A 19,229-nucleotide genomic window follows, 5' to 3' on the forward strand; every position below is an offset into this window, starting at 1 on the left:
ATTCATAAATATATAAATCTATAAAAGTTTAAGTTTTATGATATTTTAATATGTTTCTAAAATATTTTTCACGTTTTGTTTTTAGTTTTTTTTTAAAAAAAATTGATAAATTAAAAAAAAAGTAATTTAATCACTTTTGTAATGGAATTGGAATATTCCATTTTTTGGATAAAGGTAGACCGAGATTGGGCATTTTTATTTTTTTGAAATTTACAAAAATAAAAAATAATTTTTTAGAGTTTTTATAATAATATTTAGGAGTATTAAACAGAGTTGGCATGTCGGTCTATTGACCGGTCAAATCCGGTCAATTGACTGAATTGACCGGAGGAGTATTTGACCGGTCAAATACGGTCAAATACTCTAAAATATTAATAGCGAATAAATATTTTGATATAATTAACTAGTATGCATTAAAAGCATGTTTATCAATCTTATTAGGTTACAATTATTTAAAAAATTACTTGTATCATGAATTGTTGAAAACAAAAGAATTTTTTTATTGTTAAAATATAAATATGTAATTTTTCTAAATATAGTAATATTTTTAGTTATTTTTTTGCCTAATCATTGCCGTTTCTCGCCTTCTTTATTTTTTTCAATTCATTTTTCTTAAAAAAAATAAAAATACCCGATTTATTATAATCATAATATAATTTTTTCATTCTTATTTTTTAATAAATTTAAATTTTATTTAATATTTAGCCGAGTATAAATTATATTAATTCTCATTTGTTTTACTTACACTTGCTATATTTGGTTTTTAAAATTAATTTTCATTTTAATTGTTCTGGTCAGATTTACGGAATATTATTCAATTCTGGTAAAAAGTTATATATATTATATTATATTTATAATATTAATAAATTATTGGAATAATTGGTCGATAATTATAAAATAGTTAAGATTGATTAACTTTACAATAATCAAAATCATTTTTTGTTAAATTTTAATATATTAGGGATTATGGTCAAACCAAAGCATCATGTTTGGAAACATTTTCAAGAAGTACGCGATGGTAAATCAGTTAAAGCGGTGTGCAAGTTTTGCAAGATGTCCTATATCACCCACGTTGATAGAATGGTCAAACATTTATTAAGCAGCTGTAATATGTGCCCTGTTATAATTAAGGAAAAATTTTATTCAAATTCCAAAATATCAACTTCTACAAAAAATATCACAAATGTAATTTGTAATACTTCTAAGTCTAACTCTAATGAAGAATTGGGTGAAATTAGTGAGAATGATTATCAAATGAACAATATTTTGTCTTGTGACTCAGGAGAATTTGATTCCATTATTTCTAATCAATCTACAAGCAAGGCGATTAAATATAAATCTCAATCTTGTATAACCGGTTTCATAGATAGAATTAATCCCAAAGAAAAAAATGAGCAGGATCAATTGTTTGCAAATGCGAGCAATTTACCTTTCCACATCACTGAAAATCCCTACATCCAAGAATTTTTTAAAAAAATACGTCCTATTTACACATTACCCAGGAGAAGGCAGCTGGCTGGATATCTTCTAGACAAAGCGTCAGGTGATATGGAGGTGAGAGTTGCAGATATAATAGATAAAGCTCCTTACTTATCAATTGTATCAGATGGCTGGAGCAACATTAGAAACGAGAGTATTATTAATTTTATGGTGATGACGCCTGTTCCAGTTTTCTACAAATTTCTTTATATTGCCCAGGAATTTAAAAATGTAATTCATGAATTAAATCCGGTAAAAGTATATTCTTTAGTTACTGATAATGCCGCTAACATGAAAGCAGCCTGGAGAATTCTAAAATCTGAATCTATTTATAATCATATACAATGTTATGGTTGTGCAGCGCATACATTACAGTTATTCTTTCACGATTTTGAACGATTGAACGCCTTCAGTGACCATATTTCAATAATTAAAAAAATTGTTAAATTTTTCAAGAATAAACACATACCAGCTGTAGTATTTTCCCGTAATAAATTTCTTCATGGCATACCATCCACATTGAGTACAATTAGCCAAACAAGATGGGCATCGTCAATAAAATGTATGGAGCAAATTCAAATATGCAAGAAAGCTCTAAAAGCATCAGTTGTTGAAGAAGCTGTTTGTGATATTTGTCCCATAGAAATTACCAATAATATATTAAACAAAGAATTTTGGACGAAAAATTTAAAATTTTTAGCTATACTCCAACCTTTAGCTACCTCATTGTTGAAAGTGCAAGGGGATAAATGTAGTTTGGCCCAAGTAAAAAACGAGATGCTTAATTTGGAAAAACACATAATACAATCATGCCATGATTCTATATTTTCTCCATCTCAAGAAAAAAAAATTAAGGTTATGTTTAAAAAGAGAAAAACTGATCTAAATACATGTGCTCACAATGCTGCTTATTTATTGGACCCCCAATATCAAGGGGAGCATCTTACTAATACTGAATTTGATGAAGCATGTAATATAATACAAGAATTGGGTATTTTACAAGGTGGTGATAATCAAAATATTTTGAGTAATATAGTAAATTTCAGAAGCAAAAGCGGTATATTTAATAGCCATAATATGTGGAAAGTTGTAACTTCCATAAGAAACAATCAAATTTCAGCCTCAAGTTGGTGGAATGCATTTTGCCCACCTTGCCCATTAAGAGAAGTCGCTAATATTTTACTAACATTTCCTAGTTCGACTTCTTCTTCTGAAAGAAATTGGTCGGTTTGGGGCAATATTCACACGAAAAACAGAAATAGATTAAAGGCTTCTACAGCAAAAAAATTAGTAAGAGTGTATCATAATTTAAGATTGATTAAAAATATTATAATGATATTGAATATGAATCGGAACAAGACTCTGCCACGGAGGGTGAAACATTGACTATAGAATGAATTAAAAAATATTATGATATTTATTATTATACATAGATTTATTATAATATTATATAAATGCAAAATAAAGTTAATATTGGTGTAAAAAACATTTATTTGAATTTGACCATATTTGACCGGTCAAATATCGGTCAATTGACCGAATTGTATTTGACCGGTCAAATGCACAACCCTGGTATTGAAGTTCGATTCTTATAAATATTTCCAAAAATATATTTCGAATGGATGTTATATATTTAAATTTCAAAATCAAATTAAATATTAAAAAATTTTAACATAATGAAATGATTAATTAGCTTATTATAAATATATAGTATGTTCCAATTGAACTGATACAAATAAATTTGTCATTTCTAAAGGTAATTCATGAAAATTTTATAGATTGAGTCATGGATACATCATCAATGTTTTCTGCAAAATTTATCAAGAGGGTATAGTGTTATTCACCTTCAAAGTTGGACAAACTAAATTTGAACTTTCCATGTAAAAATTTATTTTTTATATTATTAAACTTTATATATAAACAGAACGATAATAAAGAAAATGGTTTTCAGTAGAGATGACTCGAGTTTATAAAAGTTTTAAGAATTAGAAAAACATTAATTTTTTGAGAATTTCCTAAAAGAAACTTGTCTATAGCAACCTTGAATCTATTGATTGCACAAATTGAAGCTATCAGATCAACAGAAAAACCGTATAGGGTCGGTAGACCACGCATACCTTGTTCCTGGAAAAATGTCTGTTGAAACACTCATATTGAGCCAAGAAGACAAATCTGAGAAAACTGGCATTCGCAAACTTCGATGCATGGGATTACTCACAAAAAACAGCTGCAAATGAAGCCAGAATCTAACCGATCTTAATAAGATTTCCCTGATTAAGAAGGTATGTCAACAGGTGAAAGGCCTTTCTTATATTCTGATAGGAATCATATGTTTTGTAAAAAAAGAAACGTCTTAAAAATTGGCTTGGCTTTTAAATTAAATTAATATGCACTTGCATTTTAATTTCTTTAATAAACTTGATCGCGTATTCTTTATCATCAGATAATCATAAAAAAAAATTCTGTTTAAAATCTGATGTGCAAGAAAATCTATCAATATATTTTCGTATATTTAATATAAGAGTGAAACATTTAACTGGTTGATATTATATGCATTATATTTGCAAAATAAGCATTTCCTATTATAAGAATTTTCCAACTAAATAATTAAATTTTCGCAAAATATATGGCACTAGGGTTTGTTGGGGCCTTAGGCATATCGCTGCTATTTTATAGCCAGCCATAATTGCTAATGGAAATTAATTTTTTTTTTCTTTATAAAATATGATTTATTAATAATTAGTGATATAAACTGTTATAGATTACGAGTTAGAAAAAAAACAATTAATCATAATAACAAAAAGATTGAGCATAAATAATATAATAATGTAAAATACAAAATAAATAAAAGCGAAGCCAGCACAATTATTCAAAATCCTTTTTCTTTAATCATCGGGATCGAATTGATAAAATAAACATAATTAGCCTTAGGAATAGCTATTGTGATCCTCTGCCTTAAGTAAAAGCCTTCGCGAGGTTTTCCATAATTTTTCCTGATTAGACGGGTAACGTCTTTAAAAAACTTTTTAGTAAAGTCACCATATGTTGTTAAAGTGGAGCAGATGATTGAAGATATATAATTAGAAGAATCAGCGCTGTATTTGGTGATCTTAAAATTTTGAGCTCTGTTCAGAGCATCCTTGTTAAAATTAGAAGGAGAGTTCGTGTCCAAACAAGAAAAATCCCATATTAGAAACTTGTGACCATGGAATTCGTGTAACTCTTTAATATAAAAATGCATAAAATTTAAAAAAATATATATATAATGTATAATTTAGCAATCAAATAAAAGGAGAAAAATAAGTTTTATTATTCTATAAATATATAATAGATGGCGGTATTCAATTTGGGATTATAATTGTAAATAATTTCTATAATAAGTGTTAAAAGCTTATTAATATTTATTTTATTTATTTATAGATGTTATTTGATATTAATAATACTTTTATAATATATAAAAATTAAATTATATTTTCTACTATCTGATATATTTAGTTATAAGCAACTATAATAGGGAATAAATTATATTACATAAATTGTATATATTATTTTATTATATATTTAATAATAAAAAAATTCTTAAGCAAGGTCTAATACCATAATAATTTTAATTTTTTAACAATTTTCAAAAAATTTTCCCAAACCCATAATAATTTATAAAAAAAGTTTATAACCAGTTACTATCATGGTTGGAATGTCGTTCAATTGACCGGAGGAGTATTTGACCTTATTGGCGATAAATATTAACTAGTATTTTTAAAAGCATTATCAATTTTATTAGGTTTTAAAAATATATTTGTAAAATGAAGGAATTGTTTTAATAATAATTTTATATTAAAATTTAAAAATTTTTACAATATAAAAACAAAGGTATTAAAAAAATAAATATAATAATTTAGCTGTCATGGTTAATTTTTTAATAAATTTACATTTTATTTAATATTTAGCCGATATAATTATATTATTTCTAATTTATTTTACTTTAACTTGCTACATTTTAATTTATAATTTTCTTTTTAGTTGTTCTGGTCAGATTTACAAAATAATTTATTCAATTCTGGTAAAATGTTATATATTTATTATATTTTATATAATATTAACCTAAATTATTGAAATATTTGGTTGATAATTATAAAATAATTAAGATTGATTAATTTTACAATAATCAAAATCTTTTATAGTTAAATTTTAATATATTAGGGATTATGGTCAAAGCATCAAGTTTGGAAACATTTTCAAGAAGTACGCGATGATAAATCAGTTAAAGCGGTTTGCAGGTTTTGCAAGATGTCCTATATTACCCATGTTGATCGAATGGTCAAGCATTTATTAAGCAGCTGTACTATGTGCCTGTCATAATTATGGAAAATTTTTATTCAAATAATATCAACTCGACAAAAAATTACACAAATGTAATTTGTACTAGCTCTAATGAAGAATTGGGTGAAATTGATTCTATTATTTTCTGATCATCTACAAGTAAGTCGATTAAATGTAAATCTCAATCTTTTATAACCTGTTTCATAGATAGAATGAATCCCAAAGAAAAAAATAAGCTCGATCAATTGTTTGCAAAGGCTGTATATGCGAGCAATTTACCTATCCAGATCACTGAAAATCCCTAGATCCAAGAATTTTTTTTAAAAATAGGTCTCATTTACACTTTACCTAGGCGAAGGCAGCTGGCTGGATATCTTTCCGATAAAGTGTCAGGAGATATGGCGGCGAGAATTGCAGATATAAAAATTAAATCTCCTCACTTATCAATTGTATTAGATGGCGGGAGAAACATCAGAAACGAGAGTATTATTAATTTTATGGTGATGACGCCTTTTCTAGTATTCTACAAATTTTTAAATACTGAGGAAAATCGCCATAAGGCAAATTGTATTGCACAGAAATTTAAAAATGTAATTCATAAATTGAATCCGGTAAAAGTATATTTTTTAGTTATTGATAATGCCGCTAACATGAAAGCAGCCTGGAGAATTCTAAACTCTTTATAATCATATAGTTATGGTTGTGCAGCGCCTACATTGCAGTTATTCTTTCACGATTTTAAACAATTGAACGACTTTGGTTATTATATTTCAATAATTAAAAAAAAAATTCGTACAATTAGCCAAACAAGATGGGCATCTTCAATGAAATGTATGGAGCAAATACAAATATGTAAGAAAGCTCTGAAAGCATCAGTTGTTTAAGAAACAGTATGTGATATTTGTCCCATAGAAATTATCAATAATTTATTAAATGTAGAAATATTTTGGACAAAAAATTTTTAATTTTTAGCTATACTCCTATGTTTAGCTACCTCATTATTGAAAGTGAAAGGGATAAATGTACTTTTGCTCACGTAAAAAACGAGATGCTTAAATTGGAAAAACACATAAATGCCATTATTCTATATTTTCCCCATCTGAAGAAAAAAATAAATAGTGTTATGTTTGAAAGGAGAAAAAATGATCTAAATACATGTGCTCACAATGCTGCTTATTTATTGGACCCCCAATATCAAGAGGAGCATCTTATTAGTACTGAATTTGATGAAGCGTGCGATTTAATACAAGGATTAGGTATTTTACACGGTAGTGATAATCAAAATATTTTAAATGATATAATAAATTTCAGAAGTAAAAGCTGCATATTTAATAACCAAAATATGTGAAAAGTGGTAACTTCTATAAGAAACAATCAGATTTCGGCCTGGAATGCACTTTGCCCACCTTGCCCATAAGAGAAGTAGCTAATATTTTACTAAAATATCCCAGTTCGACTTCTTCAGAAAGAAATTGGTCTGTTTGGGGCAATATTCATACGAAAAACAGAAATCGATTGGCAGGAAAATTGGTAAGTATCATAATTTAAGATTGATTAATATTAAAGAAAATAATGATATTGAATATGAATCGTTACAAGCAGGGATGTGAACCCGGACCCTGAACCCTCCTGGACCCTCGTATTTTGGCTGAACCCGGACCCGGACCTGGACCCTTTTAAAAAGTGGAGGGTCCAAGGGTTCAGGGTGTAAAAAATTTAAAAAAAATTTTTTTTTAAATTAATGTAAAAATATAATTTTTAAAAAATAATATAAAATTTTTATAATTTTATTAATTTTTAAAAAATAATGTAAAATTTTTATAATTTTATTAATTTTTTTCGTGGAATCTCCCTAAAAAATAGTCACTTTAAAACTATAATTGATAAAGCAAGGGATGTTGTAAGATATTTAAGAACTCCCACAATTGTTAAAATATTAAAATCCATGAAAAGGTAAATGGCAATTTTAGATTGCACAACACGTTGGTCCTCTATGTGTATGATGCTAGAGCGATTATTAAGTTTGAAAGATTTCTGTAATGATTTTATCATAGGAGCATGTGAAATCATTTTTTTCAGAAGATGATTGGAATCAAGTAAAAGAGCTTACTAGTTTGAAAATAACAACATTAAGAGTGCAAGCTGAACAATTATGTTTATCGGATTTTTATGGCATATGGTTAAGCTGTCGATTAGAGTTAGGGAGATTAACAAGTTCTTTTTCAAATGAAGTATTAGAAAATACGAAAATAAGAGAGCAACAATATTTACAAAATAGTGTTGTATATGCTTCGATATATTTAGACCCGTAATATCAGGTTTTATTAAGTAGTGAGCAAAAACAAATGGCTATAGACCATCTTAAAGATTTATGGCATACCCAAAACTCTATTATTTACAATACATTGGTGGTTACAACAATATCTACTGGTTGTAGCGATAACAATGATAATGATAACGATATTGATGATCTGGAAATTTTACTATTAGATAGAGAAAAAAATTTAAATTATCATCTGATAGAAAGGAGCAAAAAATATCTATTGTATCTTTAATAGAAAAGTTCTCGGAACTTATGAGAATAAATAGAAATGCAAGCATTTTAAAATTCTGGGAGGAAAATTCTTCAATATATCCAGAATTATATACCTTTTCTAGAATCGTCATGGCTGTACCGGCGACACAAGTACAATAATTTATGTTTTATAAAAATGACTATCTATTTTAGATAAGCGTAGAACGTGGATTTTCATCGTTGACTAATTTACGTCGAAATCTGAAGGATGATATTTTAGAAGATATCATGATTGTGCGATTGAATAAAATATTTAAAATATAAATTATCTCATTTCGAATAATAAATGTGTATATATTGAAGTATAATAAAAAATGAATGAAAAAAAGTCTTATTTTGAGTCATTATTTTTATGTTTCCTCTGAACTCGGACCCGAACCCTGGACCCGGGTCCTTTTTAAATTTATTACCGGACCCGAACCCGGACCCTTTTTTTTGTCGAAGGGTTCACATCCCTAGATACAAGACTCTGCCACGGAGGGCAAAACATTAACTATGGAATGAATTTAAAAAATATAATGAAATTTAATGTTACATAGATTCATTAAAATATTATTATATACAAAATAAAGTTAATATTGGTGTAAAAAACATTTATTTGAATTTGACCATATTTGCATTTGACCAGTCAAATATCGGTCAATTGACCGAATCATATTTGACCGGTTAAATGCACAACCCTGGAATTAGATATATATTTGTAACTCCTTATTTTTTTATTATCATAATTTGTCTAAAATTGCTTCTAAAATTGTTATTAGGTCTATAATAATTATTATTATCATTCCTACAGTTTTATCTAGGAAAAATGTTATCTGAAGTGTTTTGGTTAACTAAACCTTTATTCTCATTATTTCTAATATTAAAATTTTTATCTTTATTGGACTTTTTATCGTTATTAACATAACTTACGTTATCAATATCTGATTTAATATTATTGCTCTAACCTACTTCCTATCTACACCATTTCATTTAAGGTTAAATTAATATCTTTACTTAATTTATATTTTATGTTGTCGATTAAGGTTGACGTTCTTAACTTTACTTTTATGCGACTCTCGTCGGAAATATAACATTTTCTATTTAATTTGGACAGTCTAACGTACCACTCTAGAAAATTTTTATTTGGGGTTTAACACGCTAGATTAAATTTATTAATTAAAATGTTTTTATCCTGTGTCGGTTAAATTAAAGATATCTAAGTTTTTTAATCACTATTTTAAGGTCCAAAATTTCAATATTCGAGCAAATGGAATTAATATTATCGAACACATCATCTGATAAATTGGAAAGTAAAGTGTTTATTTTAACGGAGTCAGATAATGTGGTCGAAAAATAGTCAAGTACACGATCAATGTAAACTTCCGTTAAAGGTCCGACTAACTTAGGAAATTTGTTAATATCCTTAATAATAATTTAAATTTTTTATTATTTACTTAATTCGCTAACTAATAATGTTTCAAAAAAAGCGTTAGCATATGTTTCTATAAAGCTAAATAATCCATAGTATAAATCATTACTTAACCTTTTGATTTTATATACTAATTTTTAGATATAAAAAAAGATATATAAACCATATGAAATATAAATAAAGTGAACATTTTTCATTTTATAATCAATTGTTCTACATGATACATGTGAAAGCAAATTTAAAATAGCATATTTTTTTATATATAAGAAAAAAATCATGCTAATCATAATCACAATATCGAGAAATTCCTCAAAAATGAATTCCCCTCATTTATAAATCTTAATATTTGTATGGTCGGTTAATAAAAATAAAAAGTTATTGTTTCCCTATTTGCTTCAGCCTTCGTCAGTGTAGTTCATAGGCGGAGCCAAGGGGAGGAGGGGGGGCAAGGGGAAATCACCCCCCTTCAGAAATATATTACTTTTTGTGAATAATTTTAAGCTAATAAAAAATATCCCCCTTAGTTCTCCCCCCACTCCCTGACCCCCAAAAATGTATGCATATATCTTAAATTGAAAGAATAAGACAATTTAAGAATATTTACAATCAAAATTTTATTTTAATAATTCTATTTACAAATGTATAAATATTATGACATTGGAACAGAAACCATCAATTGATGGTTTTTATAATTTAATAAATTTATTAAAAATACTGAAAGACATTGATGCCTTGTTTGTGGAGATTGTAATTCTCTTTATTTTTTATGATTCGCCAAAATACTTAAAGTTAGATCGTCTAAAAGCAGAGGAGAAATAGGTAGAATTATTTCGTAATAACGATAAATTCCCATGCTTGGAAAAAATATGCGAGTATGACTTCTCCTTACCTCATTTTAATGCCTCATCCAAGCGCATTTTTAGCCTGATGAGGACTGCCTGGAAAAAAGAGAGAAATTGGATTGCTTTAACAACATTAGAGGCCGAGCAAATATATAATATGTCATGCCAGGAATTTTATAAATATCTCAATAACGACGGTAAACATTTAGTTCTATTATTTAAATTTCAAATAAAATATAATTAAGTTTTAGCAATAGCACCATAAAATTTATTGTTAATTTTTAACTGTAAAGATGAACACATCTGCAGCATAATTTTGTGAATCTTCATTAAGATTCTTCTGATTGCAACTACACATTAACAGCATTTAGTAGATTTCCTACATATAAAATCATTCCTAAATATACCTCTGCCATTCATTATTGAAAAAAATTTCCAAGACAGCATTTATAATCTTTATTTAAGAAATATTTTTTTTAAGGTTTATAAAATTTTAAAATTCTATCGATGGCGGGTATTAGGAACATATCCCAACCAACATTGTGCTAACTCAATTCTGTAAATACATTCTGTTTTTACCAAATTCACTGAGGCATTATCAGATCATAAAGCTGACATGCAATTTATTGATAATCTCTCTGCTATATTTACCATTATAAGGTTAGATATGTCTTTAGATTTTTCACTATTCGAGGGATAAAAATTTAATAATTTTATTGAAACGACCTGAATTTTGTTGAAATAGCTAAGGATCAAGGGAAATATCTTAATATATTTCCCTGCATCTGTTAGAATTTTATATGTTCGCTCATCTTTCAAATTGTCAAGAATTGACCTCCTGGATTTAGGTCCTAAAACATTAATGATAGCCTTGCTCATTTTTGTTCTACAAGTATGAGTCGTTAAATATTATGGGGAAAAGATCCAACCAATATTGGGATGATAAGTATCTCTGTGAATGTTGCACTTGATTAAAATTGCCGGAACTGTAATTGCATCTGTATTATTTCTTATTTTTGGAGTACCTTATTATGTATTTAAACGTGATACGTGATAATTAAATCCCTATAATGTTATACACACACGGTAGATTTCCAATTGCGGTCGTTTTGCGGGACATTCACATAAAATATATTTTTAATTGTAAAATAAAAATCGTTTTTTTTAATAAAATTTTATCTTGTTTACATTCTTTTATATTTAAAAAACGTTGGTTTTTTTATAAATTAATATATTCTAATAAATCACGACGTATTTTATTTTGAAAAATAGTTAACGACTTTGTATTTATATAAACTAATTATAAAAATAATAGGAGGATAATTAAGTCAATTCAAAATCCCGGTCGAAGAATTTTTATATTTCGACCGCAATTTTCATATTTCTCCCGCATAATACCAAATTTCTCCCGCAATTTGGAAATTTTGACCTGGAAACCCTGATCTAGATTCCATCATGTCATCTAAAAGGAAGCTCTAACCACCATATAGTTTTATGATTTGGATTGGTCGTTTATACTCGTTTCTTCAAGAATTGTTGAATTGGTCTAGGCCTATAAATTTTTCCTTTTTAATCCATTCTATAAATCATTGTCTAAAATGGTAACAGAGAGTTATATTAGTTTGATAACATTTGTCAATGTAAGTTGCTAAAAATTATATTATTGCATTATGTGGTTTTTAAAAACTATTATCAATTGAGGCATATGTATGAATAAATAAATCTTTTTTTTCACTTGTAATTATTTAGACGCAAATTTTTTTTATATCAGCAATCAAAAATATATAGTATTAAAAAATTTTATTTTTAATTATTTATATGCTAGTTTATTATGTATGCAAAATATAATAAATGAGAAAATATGAAATTCAGAATAATTGTTTAGAGTTAGCAAATTTTAAAAAAGTATAATATATTAATATAAAACCCCTGAAGGCCCGCAAATTGGAGGGCATGGGGGACGAAGCCCCCCATAAAAATGTTTTTAGTTTAACCCCCTGAGATTGTAAAGGCTAGCGACGCCCCTGAAAACTATTCATCATAATTTAAAATTTTTTAGAAAAAAGCATTTATATATAAAAAAAGTGAACAAAAAATGTTTTTTAAGAAATGGATATAAGACAAAGATAGGTCTTAAGACAAAAGTGAAATGTATTATAATTATTAATAATAGATCCATAAAATTACTAAGTAATATAATATATCAAATATAAATTTTATAAAGTGAATTTTAATTAATTTATTTTAATAAAAGTAAAATATAATTATAAAACTATTAAAAAATTTAAATCATAAATTAAATAAAAAAATTAAAGCACAATACAAACAGTGGAATATTGTATGTCGTAGATTTACATTATATATAATTTAATCAAATATGACAATCAAATAATTTTTATCATTATAGCGAATCATTTTACAGAAAACTATAAATATTGATGAGGACATCAAATTAAAGACATTGTGGGATGAATAATATAAAGATTATTTTCTAATATCATTTTATATTTAAAATATATAGATGGCGTTAAATAATTGAATGCAAATTGTTGCCATATTTATTATCAAGACCATTGATTAGTAGATTTTGTTAAAATATTAACTGTAATATATTCTCTAACTGTCAAATATGTCTGTAAAAGTGGAATTTTATCTAGTATTTTGTAACAAATTCTATATAATAGAGGAATATCAACTATATGTCTACTTAATTTTTATAAATAATTTCTTATACTTGTTTGGAATAAATTATTACCTATATTTTAATGTATATACAAGTAATTTATTATATTTTTTATAATCTAATAAAAATACATTTCATATTTGTTTCAGGCGTATTTTTTTATTAAAAATAACCTCCTCTCTTGTAAAAATATTTTATGACTATATAATGACTTACCAGACCGAAGGCCGGGGAAAATGGGTTCTGGGGGCTTCGCGCCCAGACTTTAATCCCCCCACCTTAGGAAAATCCTTATGCCTATGGTGTAGTTATTAATAGGAATTTGATTGAAGTTTTGGTTAAATTATAGTGCCCAAATTAGACAGGTTTTACTTTCATTTAAGGCTAATATAATTTTAAACTAATCATCAAATTTTTCTTATTTTTAAATATATTCCATTAAAACTCAATTAAGTCTTTAGAATATGACATTTTTCTCATATCTCTCTCTTTATTAGAATTTATAATTATTATCTATTTATATGGTTCTACAAATTAATATATTTATTTATTAAATCCTGCAGATATTAATTGTACTCTGAGTGCGATTTAAAATTGCTTCCCTATAAATTTTAAAATTTTAAATTAACATAGAAATTATTTATTTTCAAATCAAATCCGACTCGAATTAAACTCAGGTGAACCTTCAAATTGATCTTACTGGATCGGAATAAATCTAGTAGGATTGGAAATTTTTAAAAAAAATAGGAAATTAACGCAAGTTATATAATGTAATTGTAATACAGTCATTTGATATAGAAATTGCGATTTGATAATATTATAATTACGTTTAACAAAACTATAACAATGAGTTGATTGATTTTATGTCGATCTTGTCAAGTTACTTTTTATAATAAGTTCATAATTTTAACTTGTGAAAATGCCAGTTTTAAAAAATGAAGATGGTTTAGAAATCAATGCTGAAGGACAATCGTTTGGAAATTTGCAACTACCTTTTGCTAAAATAAAAAAAATAATTAAGTTAAATTTAGATATAGAGTTAGCAAGTGGAGATGCCGTTTATGTTATGGGAAAAGCTACGGTTTGTAGTAATTAGTTATGGAATATAAATATATTTTTTTTAAGGAACTTTTTATTGCCCATTTATGCAAGGCCTTTTACAGTGCCGTTAATAAATCAAGTCTCACAAAAAAGCAATTAGGTCATAAATTTGATTTCTAAATATTTAAGGCTCTGTTTTAAATTTAAAAAAAAAATTACTCAAAAGTTTTGAGAAATGCACAACTTTCATTAGTTTTGAGAGATTTGAAACATGTCCCAAATCATACATTTATTTTCAATTTAAAATATATAAAATGTTTGATGTGAATGATTTACTAATTCTATTTTTTATATTTTGAAGATAATCATGAGTGCCAAATTTAAACACTTATATAAATCCTCAGAAACATATTACTAATATACAAATTGTTATTAATTATGAAACCCTTATTCCAAAAATTTTTATATACATTTATTTTTTAATTAACATTATATATTATCTTCATATTTATAATTTTGTATATTTTTATAATAAAAATTATTATGTATTATGTTTAATGAATTTTTATAAAATGTTATTTAAGTCATTTTAGCAGTCTTCCTTAAATTACAATTTTTTTTCAATATTTATAAATAAATGCTATAACAACAAATATAAGAAATATAAGTTAATGATAAGTAAAAATTTAAATGTATATATAAATTATTAAATAAAGATTTCATAATTAATTTGTGTACAATGATTGCCCTCAATATCAATAATAATATTTTGGCACTCATGATTATCTTTAAATTATATAAAATATAGAATTAGTAAATCATTCACATCAAACATTTTATATATTTTAAATTGAAAATAAAAATATGATTTGGGACATGCTTCGTATCTCAAAACTCACGAAAGTTTTGCATTTCACAAAACTTTTGAGAAATTTTTTTTAAATTTAGGACACAGCCTAAGCAAGTTTTACATGATATTTTTTTCTTAAAAACAAATTTTATAAATATTTATTTAAAAATTATTTATAGATGACTACTGCCGTAATGAAAAGTGGACGGAATTTTTAGATGATATTTAAAATACATGATATATAGTAAAGTTGAATTTTATTAATAATAATGAATTTTTTGTAATATTGAAATTTTTAAATATTATCACTTTCTTATTAGGGTATTTAAATTTATATATATATATTTTTTTAAAATTTAAATTATCAATCTTTTTACATAATAAATGAGTTGCCATAACCTCATTAGAGTTTCTGAATGTGTTATAAAGTTACTTTTTAAAATAACTTATTACCAAGGATGGACTGATAGCTTTGGCTTGAACAAATTATAGTGGCCTTATGACCACCAAATATGCAAGCCTTCCACCCACATTTTTCCAAGCTTTTGCACATAAAATTATACATATGGTGCATATAAATAGACATTACACATAGAGGCATGTGCAAATGTGAAAACACTTGTTTATTTTTTTTACTAATGATTTGAATCTCTTTTTTTTGTTAATTTTGTTTTGATTGCCTAGTGATTAGATAAATTAAGTATTTAAGGGCTGCCAGCTTCATAAAAAATCTTAGATAAAATCAAGCATATTCAAAATATAGTTTCACAAATAGAATTTAAACAAATGGATATTATATAATGATGACAGTCTAACTTTGGTATAAATAAACAATAATTTATTCTCAATTTAAACCAAAATCTTTCAATAAAATTTTTGATTGCCTAGTGATTAGATAAATTAAGTATTTAAGGGCTGCCAGCTTCACCAAAAATCTTAGATAAAATCAAGCATATTCAAAATATAGTTTCACAAATAGAATTTAAACAAATGGATATTATATAATGATGACAGTCTAACTTTGGTACAAATAAACAATAATTTATTCTCAATTTAAACCAAAATCTTTCAATAAAATTAAAAAATTTTCCAATTTATCTTGACTGATGCTTGCTCTCAGCCTATTAATTTTTAATTTACTACTACCCCCCCCCCCCTCCTCATTACCGAGAACCAAGGCATACTATTATTTAATATCTTTATTTTAATTATCTTTCATATTATATCCTAGTCAAGATATTTTTATAAAAAGTGTTTAACCCCCCCTCATGACCTAGATCTGAGGTCTTACAGTAATAATTAATTTTAATAATACTATTAAAAATCTTTTTGCTTAAATTTGGTACCCTTGTTTAAATTAATGAATCAAATATAATGATGTTGAATTTCATGGGCATATTCCAACATGTACGCCTAATATTATATCTTACAATATTTTTGAAATCTTATGTAGAATTTGACTAATTTTTCTACATCCATATCTAATGTTTCCCATGATGTGTAGCACAATTGATTTCATTAGTTATATTAAGTCAAGACACTTAAGTTATAAGTTATTTTATTAATAAATTTATAAATATAAGAATTATCAAATAAAATTTTAAATATTTTTTTTATAATCATGAAAAAATTGCAAAATTAAAGATTGTTCTGCATATGAATTTCTCATTATTTATACATTAATTTAGATGTTATAATTTGAATAATTATACCTATAATTTAATATAATTTATTACTAAACTATTTCAATTTTATATAGTATAAAATTATGATTATTTTCATCTTTTACCTACTAAATGGTTTGTATAATATATTTAACTAAGTAATAAAAAAAACAACTCGTCTCAGACAAAATTATTTAAATAATAATAAAAAAATAATTTGCTTCAAAATAAATTTTAAATAAAATAAAAACAATAAAATTGCATTTGTCTAAATTATTAAACAATGAATTTTCCTCACTTTGCATCCTTGTATGCAACACCACTTCTCTTAGACAACTACTCCCAGGGAACTGTACTATGATTGAGTCATCAATCTAGGCACCTCATTTTGAATGGTCATTAAAGTTTTATTATTTGTGGCTTGAGAGATGTAAAGGTAAGGAAATAATGGGAATTTTCCACATGTTTCCTTAATATAAATATAATATTTTATTTTAAAAATTATGATATATAATTTTATTTATTATATCATAGATTTTAAAATAATTTTTATTTTCCTCGTGAGTCTTTAAACTTATTTTTTTTTATCATGCCATCTAAAAATGTAGTTAACATTTTGTACATAATTCTATCCCTTCCCTCGTTTCCTCTTTAAATTATATGCTTCAATAAAAACCATTTCAACTTCAATAATATCCCATTCGTTTCCAAATAAAAATTATCTCATTTTTAAAAGGGAAAACATTTTATACAATTAGATAGCATCATATATATGAGTGGGCAACTACATTGTAGATAGAGATAAGAGCTATAAATGGGTAGATAATATTCAAAAACTGGTAAATTCTGGGAAAAAGCCACCCATTATACGGTGAAATGATAAACGATTTGAGGAACAGCCCAATCGAGCCTACAAAAAGAAGTGACAGAAATGGTAGAAGGGTACCATTACAGCCAAGACAATGGGCCTGTGAGGGATATCACCTAATGCGATTCTGCATTGAGCAAATAATGGTCATAAATAACGAAACGATAAGGATCATTCAAAGTGAGATGCCTAGATTGATAACTCAACCAGGGACGAATACAGTTCCCTAGGAATAGGTTTATAAGAAAAGGATTGTTACATGCAACAGAAATAATACCTAAATAGTATGTAATATATGTAAAAATTTCTTTTGAAATAAGTGCAGAATAATCTACCATTCTAAAATACATACAAATCTTTATTTTTGTTCAAAATGCATATATCAAATGCTTATATTTATACCATTTATAATATTTTCTCTTCTAAGGTTAATGTGACAAATTTAATATTCCTCATGTAATTTATTGCTTTATTTCTAGTTTTTTTATTAAAATTTTTTTCCTACTGGATTTCTTTATAATGAATCTGCAATATAGTATTGTTAACACCTTTCTTATCCATTATATCTTAGTTATGCACTGATAATTTATATGCTCATATTAGCTGTCATTGATTTGTTTATCTCTTATTTGTATATACAGTACAGTTGAACCCCTCTGGGCCCTTGATAATTCGGGCAACTCCTTAATTTAACCAAAATTTTGAGTTCAATCAAATTTCTATTAACTACTATTAGTAAAAGCCTTGACAAATTAAGGAACAATATTTTTTGAAAACGTAAGACCTCTATAAAGTGAACATTTGAGGATGTTTGTTGCATTCATTTATTTATATTATTAAATTTTATCATCTTTTTAAAATGATATATATCAAATAACAAAATTGATAAATAATGGGTTATCATTAATTCAAAAAAAAAAATAGGTTATTAGATTTTCTAAATCATCATATTTAAAAAGATGTGCTAAAAGATTAATATTTCAAAATAAACTGTTCGCAATATACATAATCCAAAGAAGACATTATCAAACGCCACCCAAACACATTTACCAAATGAACTAACAGAGATAACATTTTATTTCATATATTAATCTTATTTTTTATACAACGATTTTATAATAATTTTACTTACGATTTTGATGATTTAATAAAAAAAAAAAAATTGTTTGAAAATGGTTGAACATAATTTCACCTTTTGCCAAACTAAAAAAAATAATATGATAATGGAAAATAAAAATCTGTGTACAAATATTTTTTTAAAGTCTTAACTAGAATCAAATTTCCCGGCTCTTAAAAATCAAAAAAGTTTCATAGTTTTAAAATGCTAACGATATTTTTTTATCTTTAAATCTGTAGAAAGATTATTATTTATAAGATATATCGTAGGGTTCTTATTGTAATGTTCTGTATCTATTTTTTTTGTCAAAATTAATTTTTTATTTTAAAAACAATAGAAATTTTTTTATTAACTATTCTATTCTCTGTTTTATATTCTA

General features: G+C 25.8%; 1 protein-coding gene and 1 long non-coding RNA gene across 3 annotated transcripts; both read left to right on the top strand.

Moving 5' to 3' along the window:
- The first annotated feature begins 1,110 nt into the window (after positions 1-1,110).
- On the top strand, positions 1,111-3,716 carry LOC135927024 (uncharacterized). The gene is made up of 2 exons (XM_065462960.1): positions 1,111-2,769; positions 3,549-3,716. The coding sequence occupies exons 1-2, from the start codon at positions 1,111-1,113 to the stop codon at positions 3,714-3,716; spliced, it is 1,827 nt and encodes a 608-aa protein (XP_065319032.1).
- Positions 3,717-14,196: 10,480 nt separating this feature from the next.
- LOC135926450 (uncharacterized) lies at positions 14,197-18,892 on the top strand. 2 transcript variants are annotated; one of them, XR_010571879.1, is made up of 4 exons: positions 14,197-14,391; positions 14,436-14,511; positions 15,381-15,445; positions 18,693-18,892. It is a non-coding gene; the product is annotated as an uncharacterized LOC135926450 (long non-coding RNA). The 2 variants fall into 2 exon arrangements; XR_010571878.1 differs by having other exon boundaries at positions 14,198-14,391; positions 18,658-18,891.
- Positions 18,893-19,229: the final 337 nt, after the last annotated feature.

Source organism: Gordionus sp. m RMFG-2023, chromosome 3 (assembly GCF_954871325.1).
Source record: "Gordionus sp. m RMFG-2023 chromosome 3, tfGorSpeb1-WG-v2, whole genome shotgun sequence".
In the NCBI taxonomy this organism is placed as follows: Eukaryota; Metazoa; Nematomorpha; class Gordioida; order Chordodea; family Parachordodidae; genus Gordionus; species Gordionus sp. m RMFG-2023.